Source organism: Salvia hispanica, chromosome 3, assembly GCF_023119035.1.
Source record: "Salvia hispanica cultivar TCC Black 2014 chromosome 3, UniMelb_Shisp_WGS_1.0, whole genome shotgun sequence".
Lineage (NCBI taxonomy): Eukaryota > Viridiplantae > Streptophyta > Magnoliopsida > Lamiales > Lamiaceae > Salvia > Salvia hispanica.
Genome location: NC_062967.1, coordinates 27013688 through 27034974, shown reverse-complemented (window position 1 = coordinate 27034974; position 21287 = coordinate 27013688). Strand labels below are relative to the sequence as shown.

The 21287-nt window shown below is 38.1% G+C and overlaps 5 protein-coding genes across 8 annotated transcripts; 4 read left to right on the top strand and 1 right to left on the bottom strand.

The window, feature by feature from the left end:
- The first annotated feature begins 1002 nt into the window (after positions 1-1002).
- On the top strand, positions 1003-2528 carry LOC125211897 (probable small nuclear ribonucleoprotein G). Its single transcript, XM_048111857.1, has 4 exons — positions 1003-1149; positions 1233-1255; positions 2107-2228; positions 2336-2528. Exons 1-4 carry the CDS (start codon positions 1115-1117, stop codon positions 2396-2398), a joined length of 243 nt encoding a protein of 80 aa, XP_047967814.1. The 5' UTR covers positions 1003-1114; the 3' UTR covers positions 2399-2528.
- A 310-nt stretch (positions 2529-2838) lies between these two features.
- On the bottom strand, positions 2839-8249 carry LOC125212090 (signal recognition particle 54 kDa protein, chloroplastic). Of its 2 annotated transcripts, XM_048112135.1 has the most exons (16): positions 8056-8249; positions 7826-7961; positions 7246-7313; positions 7066-7167; positions 6762-6914; positions 6571-6648; positions 5801-5926; positions 5629-5731; positions 5170-5270; positions 4720-4857; positions 4483-4626; positions 4105-4180; positions 3653-3738; positions 3445-3570; positions 3187-3314; positions 2839-3145 (listed from the first exon to the last, which is right to left on the bottom strand). In XM_048112135.1, the coding sequence occupies exons 1-15, from the start codon at positions 8209-8211 to the stop codon at positions 3210-3212; spliced, it is 1698 nt and encodes a 565-aa protein (XP_047968092.1). In that variant the 5' UTR covers positions 8212-8249; the 3' UTR covers positions 2839-3145; positions 3187-3209. The 2 variants fall into 2 exon arrangements, with proteins under 2 accessions (XP_047968092.1, XP_047968090.1); XM_048112133.1 differs by having other exon boundaries at positions 2839-3314.
- Positions 8250-9050: 801 nt separating this feature from the next.
- LOC125212091 (heterogeneous nuclear ribonucleoprotein Q) lies at positions 9051-14209 on the top strand. Of its 3 annotated transcripts, none has more exons than XM_048112137.1 (9): positions 9051-9178; positions 10645-11079; positions 11155-11271; positions 11384-11524; positions 11649-11819; positions 12314-12521; positions 12633-12805; positions 13732-13817; positions 13900-14209. In XM_048112137.1, exons 2-9 carry the CDS (start codon positions 10681-10683, stop codon positions 14042-14044), a joined length of 1440 nt encoding a protein of 479 aa, XP_047968094.1. In that variant the 5' UTR covers positions 9051-9178; positions 10645-10680; the 3' UTR covers positions 14045-14209. The 3 variants fall into 3 exon arrangements, with proteins under 3 accessions (XP_047968094.1, XP_047968095.1, XP_047968093.1); XM_048112136.1 differs by having other exon boundaries at positions 9070-9178; positions 10059-11079; XM_048112138.1 differs by lacking the exon at positions 11649-11819 and having other exon boundaries at positions 9068-9178; positions 10059-11079.
- Positions 14210-15589: 1380 nt separating this feature from the next.
- LOC125209729 lies at positions 15590-16456 on the top strand. The gene has a single exon (XM_048109314.1). It carries the CDS (start codon positions 15590-15592, stop codon positions 16454-16456), a length of 867 nt encoding a protein of 288 aa, XP_047965271.1.
- Positions 16457-18731: 2275 nt separating this feature from the next.
- On the top strand, positions 18732-20295 carry LOC125209728. Its single transcript, XM_048109313.1, has 2 exons — positions 18732-19338; positions 20291-20295. The coding sequence occupies exons 1-2, from the start codon at positions 18732-18734 to the stop codon at positions 20293-20295; spliced, it is 612 nt and encodes a 203-aa protein (XP_047965270.1).
- Positions 20296-21287: the final 992 nt, after the last annotated feature.

Sequence of the window (21287 nt, the reverse complement as noted above, 5' to 3'; positions counted from 1 at the left end):
TCTTAAAATAAAAAATTGTATAAGGACCTAATAAAATTTATAATCAAAGTATAAGGACCTATTAAAACGAAAAAATTGTACGAGGATGTGATGAAATTTATGAAAAAGGTATAAGGACCTATTAAATCGAAAAAAATTGTACGAGGACCTAATGAACAATTTGATTAAAGTATAAGGACCTAAGAATGTGTTTTGCCTTTTTTTTTTATTATGTGACAGTTTAAAATGGTGAAATTAATAAGATTTTTACCAAAATTTATGCTATTTTTTTTAATAATTTGTCCTATCATGATATTCTTCACGTCCTAAAAAACATATAGATTTTTCACATTTTGAGTCCGTCATATAAAAATTAGCCCATTTTATTTCAGGTAACTTCTTTATCTTCTAGTAAGGTGGGTCACGTTCTCCACCAAAGGATTGTTCACCCTATAAGATTTGGTCAATTCTTGATCCATTTATGAGAAATCAAGGTGTTAACCTTCCACTTTTTAAATCTTGGAATCTTAAGCTAAAATGGTCGGTCCGCACTGTTCATGCAAATTGGACAAGAATTCAAATCTGGGTGTTGATTTTTCACATTTGCCCTTGCTTTCCACCTCATCATCTTATCGCTCACACAAAATTGGTGCTAATTTTGTCATTCAACTTTTTGATTAGGTCAAACTCAGAAAGTTGGGCTACTGTTTGGCCCATATTTGAGTCAAAACATGTAAATTGATAATAGTGGTCGAGATTTATATATGTGGGTCATTTCTTGAAAAGAATTCATTTCTTTAAGTTTTTAAAAGTGGAATTCTTATAGGGTGAACATGCCCTAATAATTACGTAACTACTATTCTTTATTAATTATGCATTAAAATCTAATCATCCCGAATCCATATATTTATGAACGGAGAAAGGAAGTATTTGGGTATTTTTCTCACCCATGGACCTGCAATTGGAGTGGCCCAAGGAGGCCCAAATTATTTAAGCCCACACAATGACAGGCCCAGATCGGTTTTTCATTAAAACCCCCAATTTCCATCCAATTTTCTAGGGTTTTGCAATTTGAGCTGCAACAGAACTTCGACAGTCACTGAATTGCATTCTCGCTTCATTCCAAGTTTCCGCCATGAGCAGATCAGGACAGCCGCCGGATCTCAAGAAGTAAGCATCGTGTTTATTCTCTCTCTCTCTGTGTCTGTGTTTCTTTTGAATATATTCGTTGACATTTCTTTTTCGTACCACAGGTACATGGATAAGAAGCTGCAGAGTGAGTTTTCGTTCCTTTTTGTCAATTCTCTTCTTAAATATGGTGCAAATGTATCGTTTATATACGCATATTTTGAAAATGATATTTCATTAAGTTAGTTTTGTGGACTCTATGCTTCAAATCATGTTCAAATTCATAGTGTAGCATGTTTTTCTCTCTCTCCGTATTGGATTGTGGGGGAATTTGTCTAATGTTGATGCTTATTGATGAGAAATGAATAGGTTTTGATTAGGATTTGAAGCATAGTGTGCAGTTATTTTGTTTTATGTGATTTCCACGCCCATCCGTGAATTAGTTTTAAAAATAAGCTTCTCTCTCAATGTATCTGATTCTATTTTTAAAAGTGAGTTGAATTTGTAGTTGGATAATCCAAGTACATATGTTATAGGAACTTATATGTTAAGGAACTTAATTGTGTGTTCCTGAATCTTCAAATTGCAGTCAGTGTTTAGATTGAAGCTGTTTGTTTTACTATTGTTTTAGTTTTTTTAAGTATGTGGAGTAACTTGAATTACAAAAAATGATTATGCTTGCTGATTGTGTTTAGTGAGTTATTGAAGTTTGCTCCATCTTGAAATCCAAGAATGCTAAATGTCTCTCATGAATAATAAGCTTTACATTTTTTAAAATCCAAACATCTTTTAGTCCAGTTTAGTAAGTTGTAGAATATGTTTGCCTAAAAAATGCTACACGAGGCATGCTACTGAATGGCTTCCTTGTGTCTTACATTAGTAATTTAGAATCTTATAGCTTCTGTCCAGTGATAGGTGTAGTTTTGTGTGTGTCTGCGTGTTTTTAAGTCACTGTTGTCCACCTTGACATTGAAGTGTGAAAATCTGTCTTTTTTCCAGTCAAGCTTAATGCCAACCGTATGGTAGTTGGAACCCTTCGTGGCTTCGATCAGTTTATGAACCTGGTGGTGGACAATACCGTTGAAGTGAATGGAAATGAAAAAACTGATATTGGCATGGTGGTGAGTAGTATTAAATTCGTCATGTGCTTTAGTCCATACATATTTGCTTAGTTGCAGTATGCCTAAACTCTTGATTTGTTTTTGTTTTTTCGTTTTCTTTACTGCAGGTCATCAGGGGAAACAGTGTGGTTACCGTTGAAGCTCTTGAGCCAGTCGCTAGAGCACAATGATTGTACATGTCTATGCATCTGCGCCTTCTAGTTTAGCGTTGCATCTGTATTTTTTCCCTCATGTTATGTGGTGACGGGTTATATGAATTCGGCAGTTTTAGATTGATAAACATTACCTCATCTGTGCCCAGCTGATGCCCTTTAATTCTGTGCTGAACTGTTGATTTTGATTTGGCACTTGTTAAGCTATCCAAGAATTATGTTTTAAGTGTTAAGTAAAAAATTATTTTACCAAGTCAAACTACCCCAAATTTGCAATGATCCTACTAAGTTTTCATGTATATAAAATTAATTAATGAATACATTGGCGTAATTTCATACATCTGTATTATATTATTCTTTTTGGGATCACTGTTAAAATCCAACTCCATTTAGAGATTAGGCTCCAAGCCAACAAAATCACTCTACTGATCTACCGATATTTGCAATGGATGTTCAAATGCTAAAAAAGGCAAGACAACGAAATTTACTCATCTTTCAAAACAAGTTTACAAATTGCAGAGAAATATGCAGGCATGTTGCTACAATAAAACTAGCAATGAAATGAGATATGCTACAATATGAAAAGCCAAAGGGAAGCATGGTGAGGTTTCGCTGGCTATGGAAATGCTCGTCACGTAGACTGAGAGACAGCAACAAGGTTGTCGAATTCTGTTACCTCCAGCAACAGCAATTGAAAACCATTTTCTTGTCAATAAAGATGTGCAGAATTTTAGACTAATGGTAGGCTGGTAGCGGACTTTGAGGGTGAATATGAAACAAGGAGTTGTTTAGTTCTTAGCCCCAGGGTGAATATGAAACAAGGAGTTGTTTAGTTCTTAGCCCCAAAACCGCGAGGACTAGGCCGTGCACCCGAGTCTGCAAATTGCTTCCTTGATTCTGCTTTTTTCTTTCGCCTTCCGGTACCAGGGGGAGCCTGAAAGTTACAGAAAAGGTCATCCACACATCACAAGAAATAAGAGAAGCTGTGGGAATCAAAATTGAGTTTCAGGAATTAAAAACATAGCAAAAAAAGGAAACAAATAAAGCAAACAAAACATGATCACCTTCTGTTCATCCCTCATGGCCTCCTCAAGATTGCTCATTGTAGGAAGTGACCCACCTTCCATAATACCCATCAACTTCTTCATTCGTGCGCGCATTTGGAAAATTTGAGCAATAAGTTGACTCACCTGAAATGGATAAAAATATGAGAGTCCCAATAAAAATGTGTATGATAGAGATACTCCTATCAACTTATCCTTCTATATACACCTGTTGCTCTGTTTTCCCAGATTCTCGAGCGATTCGCTTCCTCCTTTCAGGCGATTCTGCCAATAGTTCTGGTTTTTCCCTTTCCTCTGCATTGAGATGAGGAAAATCAGACAACATTAATTATAATAGAAGGTAGCTTAATTCATGAGCGCAACACAAGGATTTATTAGAAAGATGCTGAAGTTTCAATTATCTGAAAATTGAACATTTCTTAATAGACAAATAAATCGGCCAAGAATCTCTATTCTTTTTTATGACTGGAACATATAAGTTGCTTGTAAGAAACTATGCGATATTTTGCACCCTGATGGAGAGCATAACAAAAAGAGGATACTGGACGAAAAAATGTAAACATTATTATATCAGATATTAATCATACTCCTTATATTTAATCATACTATCATCCAGGATAAGTTGTTAGGTCTTGGTAAAATGAAGAGAAGGGAAAGTACCTGGGGTCATTACTTCAATCATAGACTCCATTAATTGCAAATTCTTCTCTGCCTCTCGAATTTGTGCAGGACTAACCTGTTTGAATACCATGATTTTGGAGATTAATTATGATCCTAAAATGCCTAGCAGAAACTTATATCTTTAAATTTGATGAACATGGATAAATATTTACTGGACTGTCTCACTTGCTTACAAGTAACCTTAGAGAATCAGCTTCACCGATTGCTATTAAAGAACAAACAACAAACTAGGGTCCAGGTGGGAGGGAAGAGATGAAATTCATTTTCAGGACTTAGTGTTAAGCAAGACTCTACGCCCTGAAAAAGTTTGCTTGTTTGAGAATACAGTCGTTATCTAGCAAACATCAGACTTTATACCTTTCCCATACCCGGAATCATTCCAATAACACGAGACATTGAGCCCATCTGTGCGACTGCACGAGTTTGCTTCAGGAAGTCGTTGAAATCAAATTTAGCACTCATTATCTTCTTCTGCAAGTCTTCCGCCTCTTCTTGTTGCATCTACTCAATATATCAGAACTTGAATCATTATTTTGCACTAAATATAAGGTATGCATGTATTACAATTCAGATGATGGGGACTATGGTACTCACAACTTCTTTGGCTTTCTCCACAAAAGATAAAACATCACCCATTCCTAAGATACGTCCTGCCATGCGATCTGGATAGAAAGGTTCAAGATCTTCCATACGCTCCCCCCTTCCTACGAGCTTGATTGGCTTCCCCGATACCTATGTCAGGTCCAATTGCCCATGACTAATTAAAATTATAAACCAATCAACATTATCCAAGTACTCTTGCATCTATTTACACAAAGTATTCAAAAATGAATATAAGAACATCTCTAGACAACAAGTAGCAAAATACAGGCTGATAATTTACACATACAAGAACATTCTGTTCATATATATAATCATAAAAAATGCTCAAAATCCTCTCCTGTTTTTATGCTTTAATGTTCGAGAGGTGTAAATCCAAGACATTCGTATTACTAAAAAATTACAATATGAGAAAGGAAACTTCATGAGTTAGAGATGTCTGACCTCTTTTACACTCAAGGCTGCTCCGCCTCTAGAGTCTCCATCTAGCTTTGTCAAAATGGCACCAGTAATTCCGATTTCAACATTGAATGTTGTAACCAATGCTGAAGAACAGGAAAGGAAACTATGAGTGAAGTATTTTTTTTCTTCTTATATTAGGAAATGCTTCATTCGCCCACTTAGGTAACTGTTTAACCATTGATCACTATCAGGATGTTATGGAGAAAGCACAAGCTCTAAGATTAGAGTTCATGAGGAAAATTGACATAGATGAGTAGTGATCATAGCTCATGGATTGCTGTAATATTTCTGAAAAGAAGCATGAAGCTCTAACCTTGAAACAGCTCAATTAATATACATGAGGGATATTAATATATGTTAAAGCATGCTTCTAATGGAAGGGTCTTCTCGACTTTTAACAAAGCCATAAGTCCTGTTAAAGACTATGTGAAACATATATACCAGCAGCCTCTTGCCCAGTCATTGCATCCACAACAAGCAAAACCTCAGTGGGATTTAGTACTTTTTTTACATCTTTCAGTTCATCCATCATAGCTGTATCTATCTGAAGAGAAAAAGAGTACTTGGTCATATGTTCAAATTCTCATGGCTAATGAAAGAGCTGGAGCCTTACCTGAAGTCTTCCAGCAGTATCCATTATAACTACATCTACATTCTTCTTCCTGGCCTCTGCCAAACCTTGCCTTGCTATTTCTGCAGGTTTAACGTCTGTTCCAGCAGCATAAACTGGAACTCCAACCTACTCAAAGCTTATACGTCAGTGAATGAAGTCAGAAGAATAATTATAAAGATGAGAGACAACAGATCAATCTACCTCAAGATACATTATTGAAATAAATAGCAATGTGTTACAGAATTTCCATCGATGATAAGACACATTTTCGCATACTTAGACATTCACCCAAAACACCAAACAGAATCATTACCAACTAGATAGACTCTCTCAGATGCCTGTGGTAGGCCTGCAATATAGGCTTTGCCTGAAAACTCTACAAACAGTTCATACACATCTTTGTGTGTGAGAAAAACTGACCAAACTAAGATACTAACAAATATCTTCTTGAACCATTTATAACAATGAATCAAGAGTTTGTGCTAAGACACATCGTAATTCTTAGGTTTTTGCATGTGCATGCCTAACTTCACTTAGGGTAAGCTTGTTGTCCCTATCAAGCAATCATATATACATTTAACCAAAGAATTTAAGTGCAATAATTATTGCTTGGCTGGCGAACTATATGGGGCTGGGGCTGGGGCTGGCATTTATTTTAAACTATATTATCACATAAAATATAATGCAATGATGACATATATTATTGGCAAAGAATTTAACACTAACACTTGAATCTTAAACTGGGAAAGAAGCTACTTTCAGAAAACTACCCTTTCGCCCAGAATAACCAGCTGGTCGATAGCAGCAGGTCTGTAAACGTCCCCAGCAATTAGCATGCAACTCTTCCCCTGTTGATCATATCATTATAGCTCAAGCAAGGCCAGGTCAAACATTACTTAGACAGTAAATATTTGGAGGTGGAAGATGTCTGCTAAAAGTAATATGGATTCAAGATGATCACCAGCTTTTTCAGATACAAAGCTAGTTTTGCGCTGACAGTAGTCTTTCCAACTCCTTGCAACCCGGCCAACAATATGACACTCGGTTTAGTTTTTGAAAAGACCAGCTCCGAAACTTCTCCTCCCATTAGTTTTACCAGCTCATCACTAACTATCTGCATAGATTAAAAAAATATAATACTCATTCCAGATTAAGGCCAACTCAGGGAAAAACTTTTACTAGCATCGTTATACTGATTCCTCATTGGAATTTGGAAAACGGAAACGTTTCATATAATTGACGACCAATTACTAGATAACCCATACCTTCACTAATTGCTGATCTGGTCTTACTCCACGGATCAATGCAGTACCAACAGCTTGGTCGCTAACATCCTGAATAAATCTTCTAACAACAGGAAGACTGACCTGCCAACAATGAATAAAACGTATGTGGAATACATATTGGAAATCACAGTGTAATTATCACTCAAAAAACTCTGTTACATCTGCTTCCAGAAGAGCTCTCCTAATGTCTCTCATTGGTTCCACAATATTCTCCTTGGTCAAGACCTCTGTATAGTTGAAAAATAAGAAACAAGTTAAGTGCAGAAAATCCCTCAAGGCTTAGATTCATGTGGAGAGTTGGAAAGGCACAAAATCAGTCAATATCAAATCATTAGAAAAAGTGGAGCTTCTTTCGAAACAAGACCTGTAAAGCACTAGTTTTAGCGGTTGCCAGGATCTAACAGCCACTCCTGTTGTTGTCTTAGACTTCCTACTTGTGACCTAATATTTTATATGCGTGATGGTGTGTGCATAAACACATAGCTATTGATCCGCATACTTAAGCTTCTCATAAACATAGAAAGAATAGTTGCAAAGCTCAAGCAATAAACAACATATGGATCCAAGTGCATGACAAATTTACTTCAATTAACATATTTTCTTTATCATGCGACAATAAGCAACCAATTCCTCCATTTCTATACACTATACACGATTATTTGATGAAGGCTGGAGCATTCCACTTAAGCAGGTAAAAGTAGCACGATCAAAACAGGAAAACGCGAAATAAGCGAAAAACCTTCTCCCTTGAGCTTGTTCCAAGCGGATTCTAGGCTGCTCGTGAGCTGCCCAAACATCTCCGCTCTCACAACGCCGCGCATTTCCCTACTCTGAACAGCGCAGCTTCTGGAATTTATCACTCCCCACACCTCTCTCTGTATCACCGGAAAAGAAGTAGAATCAGGAGTAAAATTATAATCGACTGACAATAACGTGAGTCGAGGAAGCTAACGGAGCAGCGAAACCCACCGCAAAGGAGTTTCCGGCGGAGAAGGAGAGTGATTGCGGCGAGCAGGACCTCCTGGGGAACAGTGAGCTGCGGAGAGGCAATTTTGGAATTTGGAGTGAGGAAGAAGCCGGGAAATGGCGGGAGGCAACGCCTGAGAAGTGGCCGGAGACCTCCATGATAGCACCTTCAAAGAGGGAGATTCTGTTATCCGGTATTTCATCTGCTCAATACGGAGTATTTTATTTTTATATTCACATATAAAAATTATTGTAGTACTAGTAATTAAGAAATTAATACAAAAAAGTGAATATTAAGTTACAAATTACTCGTTTCTTAGTGAGTTTTACTTCTCTAACCTCCAAAATTCAATTAAAACAGTCTTTTAACATAATAAATCATGCATTTATTATTTTTGTTTCAAATATATATTCTTTTTGTTCCGTTATAATTAAACTTGAATTTTTATAAATCTTGTAAAATAAAATATAATACTCGTATATCCTAGAGTAGTATTTAAGTTGAACCGTCATTTTATTCTTATATAAACATATAAATATGATACTAATAAATATGGATAATATCCTTAATCAAATGGTCAGGAGATCATCGATCTACAAATTAGTATGAGGAATAATTACTGAGCCGGGTAATCACGCAAAAGAATAAATATGGATAAATAATCTCAATTTAATTTCAATTTGTAAATATGGATAATAATCTCAATTAGGTAATTTCAATTTATTTAATTTCAATTTATAAATATGGATAATAATCTCAATTAGGTAATTTCAATTTATTTAATTTCAATTTATAAATATGGATAATAATCTCAATTAGGTAATTTCAATTTATTTATTATGCGATTAAATTCAAATACACGCATCTCATAAAAGTTACAACTTGTCGATTTAAAGCACGCAATGACAAAAGTACCCACGAAATCACATCCCATGCTAAGAGAGCAGCAGGGTAAATCCGTTATATCACTACATGCGGGAAAATATCCCCAAATTTCAAAACCCCTAAATTCAGCCAGTCAGAGTCGCTTCTAGGGTTCGTAGATACGGTAAAGAGGATTTAGCTGCCCACTCGAAGAAAACTACAATCTGGGCTTCGAGAGTGAGAAAGTGACGAAATTTGCTGGTAGGTTTGATTTTGTCATGACAATTTATGCATTTTTAACTTGCGTTATCGGTCACTTACTGAGTTACAATTTTTGTTCGATGGGAGTGTGGTGAATTTCTTCTCTTCTGTTAATTTCAATTACGCCGTGATCCTTTGTTTGGAGACGAGAGGGTTTTGTTACCATTAGAGTTAGGGTATTCTGCATGTCGGATTTGTGGCGCATTTTGAGCTAGATGCCGCATGAATTTTGTGAATGAATGGAATTAGGTGTTCTGGTGCTACATTGTATATGGAGTTCATATTCTTGCTCCGGAGGTGTTCAAGATTGTAAATTTGAAAGCTAAGCAAAACCTTCGGCTTGGTTTGGTTCATTTGTTTCCGATATATCTGTCCAAAAACAAATGAAGAATCTGGTTTATATTTTTAAAAAACGCAACCATGTTTTCCAGTTAACATTGAATAGTTATGTTTTATTTTCTTCACTTTGAATGCCCCTAGGATAAGCATTAGTAATGGTGCACTGTTTAGTGCAGTTCTGTTTTTGGTGGTTTCTGAAATGCGAATGTTTATATACGAGGAATAATGGCTTCATGGTGTAATTATAAGTGGTTAAGATAGGTATTGTCTGAATACTAACAAGAGAAATATTAGAATAAAAGGAAGCTACTTCATCATAATTGGGCTACAGTAGATTGTAATGTAAGTTTGAAGCCCCCACGACTATCCACTTGCTGAAGGTCTGTATATGCTATGCATGGTTTTGCTAATCAAGTTCACATCAAAATATTCAAAGTGTCGTGAATTGTCCTAATACCTAATACGAGAGATGTTTCTGTTAAATGCATTTAAGATTGCTCATTTGTCACATTTATGGTTCCTGTGCATTATATGGCTGCAGGAAAATTACAGACTGGACATGTATTCTGGAAGTGATATTAATCTTTTAAGCAAATGGTCAATCTAATTATCCACCTGTAGCTTTTGACTTATTGGGGATACCTCTTGCACCATTCCCTGTTTTTTTCCTATTGTATAAATATGGTCAATCATGATTTTCATTTCCTTTTAAACTGTTTCCCATTTCTAATTACTTGCTCATCCCCTCCTTTTGTTTGCTCATTTGCTTTGAGTGCATTGGTCCTATAAAATTGATATAGACTGAATGTTTGGCCTTGTTCTTTCTTTTCCGGCATTGGTCATTGTCTATATTTCAAGATATTCAATGCTTCGTTGGTTTTGTACCTTATTGAGCATCATGCTCCTACAATTGAGCATTCTTTCTTGCCTGTTCTTGTTTGTAGTACATTTTGTCACCCCTTGTTTTAACTTTGTTCACTTTGAAACTCCTCGGAACCATACCTCATGGACCCAATTCAATCAATTTTCTTACTCTGGAGCTCCTTATGCCCTTTCTTTTTGCTATTGCCGATCCACAATTTTCTTCTTTCTTTTGCAAATGTATCCGGCTTCTGCACTTTCCTCAGAGCGGCTATAGAAGTTTGTTTTCTTGGAGATATAAGATGCCAAGAACCAGGGCCAGTGCTGCTAAATCTGCTGAACCTGAGAAGCCTGTTGAGGATGAAGAACAGGTTGAACTTGGTGCTGACAATGACATGGATGAGGAGGAAGTTGAGTATGAAGAAGTAGAGGAAGAGGTAGAAGAGGAAGAAGAGGAAGTTGAGGAAGAGGTTGAAGAGGAAGTTGAGGAAGAAGAGGAAGAGGAGGAAAATGATGCACGAAAGGAACCTGATGGTGATGATGAAATGGAAAATGCTGAAGGTGAGGATGTGAAGAGAGTGCATGCCGCACTTCTTGCACTTCCTGAACATGGTTCAGAGGTGTACCTTGGTGGAATTTTGCAAGATACTTCTGAAGATGAACTGAAGCGCTTTTGTGAATCAATTGGGGAGGTTACAGAGGTAAATAAGATTAATTTCTGGTAGCGGCTATATATCTGGATTCGTAATTTACATGGACAGGCATGTTATCGACAGGTCAGAATAATGAAGGGAAAGGACTCAACTGAGAACAAGGGTTATGCTTTTGTAACCTTCCGGACCAAAGAATTGGCCAGTAAGGCTATTAAGGAGCTTAACAATAAAGAACTAAAGGTTTGTTAAATAACATGAATTTGACATAATTTGTATCAGGAAAGTGATGGTTGTTGGAAAAGATCATTTTATATTTAAATTTCATTCTGATTCTATTCTGTAAATATTTCAGGGGAAGAGGCTGAAATGCTCTACATCTCAAGCAAAACATAAGCTGTTCATAGGTAATGTGCCCAGAAATTGGAGAGAGGAGGATATCAAGAAGGTTGTGAATAAAGTTGGGCCTGGTGTTGTTGCCGTGGAACTTTTAAAGGTAGGGATGCTTTTTTTTTTTAAAACTTTTTTTCTTGAAATATTTGTATAAGATGTATGTGTGCGTGGTTAGATATCATATCCAGAAATATTGTAGGTCATCTAGGAAACTTATTTTCATACAGGACCCACAAAACTCAAGTCGGAATCGCGGTTTTGTGTTCATCGAGTATTACAATCATGCATGTGCTGAGTATGCCAGACAGAAAATGTCAAATCCAAATTTCAAGCTAGACGATAACTCTCCAACTGTGAGTTGGGCAGATCCTAAAAGTGCAGAATCTTCGTCTTCTCAGGTCTTGGTTATTTGCTACAGTATTTCTATGTAGTGATTATGATTAATCTATATTCTACATGATATTGTTAGAACTTGCGATAAATTGGATCGTTTGATTACTATTAGCCTATAAACAGCCTCATCATCTCCTGAAAAAATAATTTTCCTCATCTGGTTCTGGTGCTTCTATTATGTGTACTCTGCCTGTGGAGCCCCACGTTATTGGACTTGTAAACGAATAAACAAATATCTTGGAAAAAAAACCTTTTGTTGATGGCTTTGCAACACAATGAAGGCTTGTCGATATTCATTTTTCCTCGCGGTGCTTTCCAGTCCTTCTTCCGCATAGTCACTTGAATGAGCTTTTTGGTAATTGGTTTCAACGACCAAGAAAAAGTTAATTTAAAAAAATTTCTAAGAGAAACCCTCACTTCAGCTTCAGTTTCTAAATATCTTTGTAGGGTTGTGTGTATAACAAGTTGTTCTAACATTCACTTGTTTCCTGTTGTACAGGTCAAAGCAGTCTATGTGAAGAACTTGCCAAAAGATGTAACCCAGGATCAGCTTAAGGAACTGTTTGAGCATCATGGGAAGATTACAAAAGTTGTTCTTCCTCCAGCCAAACCTGGTCAGGAGAAGAGCCGATATGGCTTTGTTCACTTTGCAGAAAGATCGAGTGCAATGAAAGCTCTGAAGAATACAGAGAAGTATGAGATTGATGGTAAAACCAGTTCCTCCATATTTCTTAGTAATTTGCTCCTCAATAATAAGATTTTTGTAGAGATGATTCTGCTTCTCTTAAATTTTTATCTTAATTTGGCTTTGTTGACAGGTCAAGTTGTAGAATGCTCACTTGCGAAGCCACAAGCTGATCAGAAATCTGCTGGGGGTTCGAACTCACAGAAGGGTGCTATATTTCCATCCTATCCACCTAATATGGGATATGGCTTGGTTGGAGCATCTTATGGTTTGGGTGCTGGATATTCGGGTGCAAACTTTGCCCAAGTAAGAAGCCTTTTGTTTTCTTTCACCTGTATTTTCCTCGTGCACGTTGAGTTTCTGGCCTTTTACTTCATTCGTGGTTAAGATCTTAGAGCTTAGTAGGTCTGTGACCCCCTGAGGCTGATCCTACATTTTTGGTTGGGTATCTTTAAACATGTTACTTTTGGAGTTTGAATGACAAAAGCTTGAATTACCTTAGTAGGTCTGTGACCCCCCTGATGCAGATCCTACATTCCTGCTTGGGTGTCTTTAAACTTGTTACTTTTGGAGTTTGAATGACAAAAGCTGGATTTATTTTCTGACAGATTTGTGTGATTGATAACTGTCAAACTATTTTCACTTGTTTGTGTCAATATTTTGGAGGCATAATGTGATTTGGGGTAACTGTTGAATCACTAATCGAAGTGTGATTGTCTTCATTGATGAGCTTTAGTGGGTACTCACTGCCATCAATTTTTTAGGTTTGATTTATGACTTCTCAGTGTAAGATGGGTGATTTTGAGGTGGGTAGGAAAGTAGTAGGCAGTTCGACTCATTGAAGTTGTTCTGTTGTTGTATAGAATTCTTAGAAGTAATTTGTATTGGATGATTTTGTACAGTGCTCCATGAAACCACCTTACTTTGATAAATGTTAAAGTGTTTCATCTTTTGACCTAGCAACCCCTAAACAACTAGCCTATAACAATTATTCACGTGTAAGTTGTGACCTCTTTTTCATTGAATGACTGCGTCAAGGAACTCAATTTCATGCCCATCTATTTCACTGATGAAGATGATTGTTTGTTAATCATTGTAATTTGTTGGCTGGCATCCTCTTTTATATTTTTATCTTAAGTTTTTTTTTGAACTGTCTAATAGTAATATGTACTATGATACTATCTGTTTACTGTTTATCATTCTACCCTGCTGACAGTGCTTTTGTGGTGCAGCCGCCGCTGATCTATGGAAGGGGAGGTGCTCCTGGAATGGCCATGATGCCCATGCTTTTGCCTGATGGGAGGATTGGATATGTCATGTAAGTGCAATTAGTTTAATTGCTGGAGTTTCTGATATTTGTTTTACTCATGGATTGTGTTTATCTCGGTTCCGTTGTCTAGGCAACAGCCTGGAGTGCAGCCACACACCCCACCACCACAGCAAAGAGGCGGCCGTGGCAGTGGCGGAGGCGGAAGTTCAGGTGGGGGAAGACGTGGCCATGGTCATGACAGCGGGCGGGGGCGTAGCCGTTATAATCCTTATTGATTCTGATTTAAATTGGCTTCTGGTGTCTGTTGTGGTGGAGGAGCATGAATTGTGTAGTCTCTGAATTTATTTATGGATCGTGGGAGTGAGTGTCATATTATATTGAATCTATCATGAGAAGTGAACATGCCAACGCCAATTAATGCAAAAATGTAGTTCAGTGCATAACCTCTCCTTTTTTCCCTTCAATTCATTTCAAATTTTACGCTAACAAGAAATGCAAAGTTCATACTCCGTAAAGGAAAATAAATTAAAATATTAATAGAATAGTAGCATTACACTAATAAATAATAAAGCTAAATAAGTAATAGTAATATTTTTGTTAGGTCACTAGCATGCACGTCACATAATACAGAAAAATGAACCTTGTTTGATTTCCACTAAGTATATTTGATTCATGGGACATAAGTAGATTATAAAGTGGGGTTTGAGTCAACATTGGTGAGTTTAAACAATTAAATATGCAAGTTGAAAATGGAATTGCTTTAATCACCTATATGATTAGTTTAAGTGTGGAATTCTTGGACCGTAGCCCATTTCACTTCAGAAAAGTACCATGGTCTTGGTATTTTTTTTTGCAAAACATTGATAATAAATAAATAATAGTACTACGTATATATGAATATATACCGAGTCACCGACTACAGAAAAGAATGCAGTATCTATTTATATAAAAATCAAAATAATTTTAACATTTTTATTAATGAATACTTTAACAATTGACTAAGAATGAAACTATACCTACAATGTAATATGCATAGAACAAATTTGTAAGAATTACCATGACCACAATTCATATTTACTAATTTATTTTTAAAATCCCACGTAATCACTTTGCAGCTTACATAGCTTCTGCTAAATCGGTTACTACTCTATTTGATAAACAAAAAATTTGTATAATTATCTGATAAAATCAAATCTTAAGTACATTAACCACCAAAAATATTTTACCTAAAAAAAGTTCTAGAATAAAAAGATTAAAGACTATTATTGGTAGATGTGAATGGTGACATAAATATCACTACTTGTATTTCATATATGCCACATGCTACTAACACTAATATAATTATTAGCCTCACAAAATTTAAGGGAATAGCTATATAATAACCAATTAGATGAGATCTTTTTTTTTTTCATAAAAAGCTAAAGTGAATTCTTGAAATCCAACCCACTCCCCTTTTATTTTCAAAATATACACTGAAACACATGAAATTCATTGACTATTACAACGTTTAAATAAACTACAATAAGAAAACTTTTAGAAAGTGAAGAAAATTGATGATTCACATATCCATTCTCTTCTCCATAACTTTATACCTTTTTGTTTTATTTTGACATGAGAATTTGAACCTTCTTTCCCTCTTCACTTCTTTTTTCTAGAATAAAAAAGTGGCTTCTCTCTACCAAATCAGCAGCCTACTATTGAAAATTTGAAACCTTATTAACATGCATTAAATTCCACCATTCTCAACTTACCCTCAAATCTCAATCATTCCCCTCTCTCTCTCTAAATCACACCATTTTTCTCTCTCTTCAAAACCTCCCATGCCTCCGGTTGATCTCGAGAATCTAGTCTCCGCCTGCGCCGGCGGCATCTGCAGCGACAGCAAAGTCACCTGCGAGACGCTCGCAGGCGACAGCGCTGCTGTCGCCGCCGTCGCCGATCCTGACCTTCCGCCGGAATCCTTCTGGCTGTCGAAGGACGCGGAGTACGATTGGTTCGAACACCACACCTTCTTCGAGCGGAAGGACTCCGGCGGCAGGGGCGGCGGCTCGAGTCTGACTGCAGACGCGCAGTCGAACTCGAGCTCGCAGCGATTCTCCTTCAGCAGGAAGTCGAAAGCCGCGATCCTCGGATTGCCGAAGACGCAGAAGGCGACCTTCGTCGACCCAAAGCGCCGGCCGTGCAATAAACCGGTGACCGTCCGGCTTTTTCCAAAACGACCCGAACCGGCCGGGAAATCGGCGGTTCCGGTCGAACCGGGTTCGCCCAAGGTGTCCTGTATTGGGCGGGTCCGGTCCAAGCGCGGCCGGCGCCGGTCCGGTTCGCTGAGGAGGAGGGAGAAGGCGGCGGAGAAATCGAGTCGCGGAGGAGGGGAGGAGGAGGAGAAGAAGCAGAAGGCCGGTTTTTATACTAAGATGATGGGGATGTTCCGGTCGAAGAGGAGCCGGAGTAAGAAGGGGCCGCGGTCGGGGAGTAGGAGGGCCGGGGATGAGGCAAAGGCAGGGGCGGAGCTGCAGCGGTGGAGCGCGAGTTCGAGAGTGCGAGAATTGCCGGGTGAGGCGCCCGGTTTGGGTGGATTGAACCGGTTTGCTTCGGGTCGGCGGTCGGCTTCTTCGTGGGCGGCTGAGGATTTGAGTGAGACGGTTTCCGGTTCGGACCGGCACGTGGGAGTCGTGAGTTGGAGCTGACGTGTGCATTGAATGTATCTTGCGTTTTTACTTGCGTAGAGTAATATTTAGAAAAAAAAGAAGCAAAATGGACAATGAAAAGGGGAAAGGAGTGTTAATTTGCATATCAAATTCATGTAAATAATGAAGTACACTTGTTATTTTGGTGAGAATATAGAAAAAGTGAGTTGTTTGCTTATTTTTTAGGTGGGTGGAAATATATTTTAAAAGGGGATGTAGTGAGAAAGAACTATTATTAAGAATATGTTACAAACTCAATTCCCACATCGGTTGTGAGAATAACAGGTGTTGGGTAGATAAATTAAATTTATTCTCTTATCTAATTGACTAGTTTTTTCGACTGAGTTCTTCTGTTTGGTTGGACTGAGTTCTCCTGTTTGGTTTGTATCAATTGGGGCCAACGAGTACGTTTTGGGCCGACTCGGAGTGGTGGCCGAGCAAAGGATCCGTCGTGACCAACGAGAACTCAAAGTGGTAGTCTGGCAAAGAACCAGCCATGACCAACGAGGACGTTGGCCCCTAAAGGAGGATCGAATATTACGGACTCAATTTCCACATACATCTAGCAATGTTAGGGTAAAATCCGTCGAATTCCATTTTTTCTATGCCATATCATCATTTTAGATTTCAACCCTACATCTGTAATAACGCAAGCTCTGACTTATTTTTGCGTCCAACACCCCCCTTCTCAACACATGCAATAGAGCCCCAAAAATAATTATGAATGCTTACCAAGCACATTTTGTAACTGCAATTTATGAGGTGCGACTATCTATCTGCGTAACTTTGTTTGACTAACTGATTGCTAAATACTCCCTCCATCAAATAATAATCATAATATAAGTCTTATTTTCTTCATCAATATAAAATTTAGATTGAAAAATTCGTGAAATGCTACATATTTGACTATATTATACTCCCTCCGTCCCAGAGAAGTTAGCATACTTTGAAAATGGCACGAGATTTTAGGAGGTTTTGTTTTGTGTGTTAAATGGAGAGAGAAAATATAATTTTTATATTCATGTGAGAGAGAACTTTTTCCAAAAAGATAAATGTGACATTTTTTGTGGGACAAACTAAAAATGAAAGTGTGCCAACTTCTCTGGGACGGAGGGAGGAAGTAGTATTTATGATGTGACGTGACACTATAATAGTATTGCACCAAGAATATTATAGAACATATATATATACAGCATAGTGTGGTGGTGACTGTTGAGCGAATGATTTCAACCCATAAATTAATAAAATTAGATGATCGAAGAGAAAAAATCAAGTGAGGTGTGAGTCAACAATGGTGGGTTAGAAAAATGCCTAATTCGAAATTGGAATTGCTGTCATGTATAGGTAAGTGTGGACTTATGTGATTAAATAATTCGAGTGGCAACATTTTGTTGACTTTAAATAGTTTGGTTTACCCTTTGTGGTGTCTCTCTCCAAATAGAAGATTTTTTGAAGATGATCCAATTATTAATTTTATTTTAGTTTGGTGGATGTTGGAATAGAATTACTATAAATCTATAATCAGTATCAAACTAATTTTTAACTTTGAATAGTTTTGCATATATCACAATTCTTTACCATCAAAATAATTTATTTATCTAAAATAATAAAGTATACTTTTTTAGTAATACGTCAAAAGATATTTCAATTCTTAATAAGTTAACAAATATTGCAATATTAATTAATACATTAAAGAATATAAAAAACATGAGTTTTTTCCCTCTTTCATCCTTACGTTCTTATCTCATTCTCGCCCGTCACATTCGTTGTTGCCAATTGAGAAAACTGACGTGTGCAATGTCGCTCCGATTGAAAGCAACTAATGCAACAATGTGAGGGCAAAAACACTTTTCCTTCCCTTTTTTTAATCTTTAATGAATCTCACAAAATTGAATTAAAAATTTTCTTAATTTGAAGAGAATATTAGTTCGTTCACACGGAATTAATGGTTTAGATCAAGTTTTATATTGGATTTGGATCTTTAGAGTGTCTCCAATGGCGGACGTCGGCGACGTCCGACCGGACGTCCGCCGTAGTGAACGGGAAGGGCGCCCACGCCCGTCCCATGTGCCCGTCGGATGGGCTCGCCCCTCATCCTCACGTCCGATCCGGACGTCCGCCACTGTGGCGAAGGTCAGACGTCCCGGTCAGACGTCCGCGTTTTAATTTTATTTTTTTGAAACTCTATAAATAGGGCTCGGTGAACTTCATTTCATTCACACCACTTGTGTTGACAAATTTCTCTCTTTAACCTCTTTTTTCAAGTATATCTAGAATGGCGAGCAGTCGTGCGGGTGGTAGTGGCGGAGGCGCTAGTGATAGTGATGGTGATAGTGATAATGAATTGGATCTCGCTGTGCAAGAGGCGATTGATCGATTGCCCCGGCAGCGGCAGCAGGCAGCGCCGGCAGTACCTCGGCCGATCCATCGCCGACGTCATGTACCCCGGGACCACATTGCTGCACATATTCGGTTGCATGAGGACTACTTTGCTCCGCAGCCGCGTTTTGGGGATGCCTTATTCCGGCGACGTTTTAGGATGCATCGTCATCTGTTTATGCATATCGTGGGTGCGTTAGAGAGAAGATACGAGTTTTTCAGGATCAGAGAGGATGCGGCTGGCAAACCCGGACACACGGCAATACAGAAGTGTGCTGCCGCAATCAGGCAACTGGCGTATGGAGGCCCGACCGACATGTTCGACGAGTACTTCCACATTGGCGAGTCTTCAGCCGTTGAGTGTCTGCTGAATTTTTGCGCGGGCGTTAGATCGATATTCGGGGATCAGTATCTACGGTGTTCGAGCCCCGAAGACTGCCAGCGGCTGATAAATATGCACGGGTCGGTGCACGGGTTTCCTGGGATGTTGGGCAGCATAGATTGTATGCATTGGGAGTGGAGGAACTGCCCCGTCGCCTGGAAGGGGATACACACTTCCGGCTTCAAAGCCAAGCATCCCACGATGATCCTTGAAGCTGTAGCTGACTACCGGCTGTGGATATGACATGCTTATTTTGGAGTCGCCGGGTCGAACAACGACCTCAACGTCCTCCGTCGTCGCCCCTGTTCAACGATCAGTGCAATGGCGTTGGTCCCGCCATCGTTATGTCGCCAACGGCAACCAAGACAATATGGGATACTATTTGGCGGATGAGATATACCCAAACTGGCCCGTCTTTGTGAAGACGATCAAGCATGCGGTCGGACCAAAGAAGTCCTACTTTGCGAGCCGTCAGGAGGCAGCGCGCAAGGATGTTGAGCGCGCATTTGGTGTGCTCCAGAGTCGATGGGGGATGGTGAGGGGTCCGGCACGGCAGTGGTATATTCCGACATCGGCGACATCATGTACGCATGTGTCATTTTGCACAATATGATTGTCGAAAGTGAAGGGGACGAACTGACTCAGTGGACCAACGAAGATGATACGGGTGCCGGTCCAAGCCACGGCGTGGCCGGCGCGAATGTGAACATGGGGGTACCTCATGGAGAGGTTGAGCGGTTGCGCGCATTTGCCGACATGCGGCAAAGAGATGCCCATATTCGACTTCAGGAGGATATCATCGAAGAGGTTTGGACGCGGAGGGGTGGACGTTGATGTGGTTGCTTTTTTTTCTATCTACTATGTAATTTTTTTTTCGAATGATGTATATATATATTTTTAATGAAATATTCGCATTTCCCCGTTCGTATCCGTGTCGAATTTTAATTTTGTAAATTTTAATTTTAATTGTGAATTAATTTTATTGCGGGAAGTACTAGTTGAAGTCCTAGTGGGAAGGGCGCCACCGGAGACACTCTTATAGGATCGATCCAATAAAAATCTGATGATTTCAGGTTGAGTTCGGGTTGGGTCGGAGTATATATTTTAAAATCGTGATAAAGTTTTAGTTATGTTTCACGGGTTTTAATAGTGTAATATCAAGTATTAATCGTGTAATATCATTTTCGGATCGTTATCGTGTTGTGTCAAACTAAATTGTATAGTAATAGTAATTTACTAACATCAATTAATGGTAGGACTGACAACTTTCGATAAGACACGATAATCCGCAGGAACACACATAAAGTTAATGGGTTGGAACCCGATAAGAATCCGACGATTTCAGACTGGGTTAGAGTTTAACTTTATTGGATTGGGTCGATATTGAATTGGTCCGATAATGATCCAATTCACACGATTTGTCAGTCCTACATTTAGAGACTATGTAGATCGGCTTAGACCCCACTATCAACTAAAAATCATTGATTTTTTTTGTCATTAAATTCTACTGTATGTCATTATAGTTTTGACTAATTTATTTGTCACTACATACAAAACATCGTGTTATGTGGTCAATTCTATATTGCTAGACAAGTCGTTACAATTCTGCAATCTCTCATCCCAATTTTGTCGAGTTGCCAAATTTTCAATACTTATCAGCAGGGGGGTTTTGCTAAAATTTAGCCATGCACTTCATTGGCTCAACGTCACGTTTGAGTGCTAAAATTATGAAAATTTAAAATTTTAGTATAGTTTTATTTTGGTTGCATCCGAATAATGATCTTATCCTTTTGGTCTATATAAAGAACAATTTGCCTATTTATAGTTGTCAGTATAGAAAACAATTGCTCCCTCCATCCTAACTTATTATTTATTGGGATGTCCAATTAAATTGAGTCATTTTCTTTTTTTAATAAAAAATAAAATATCTAATCATTATTACTTTATTCCACTATATATATATTTTACTCTCTCTTTATCTTTCCTACTTTATTCCTTTCTCCTACTTTTTAACACAATTTCATAATTTTTTTGCCCAAAAGATTGTCTCAACATAGTTGGGACGGAGGG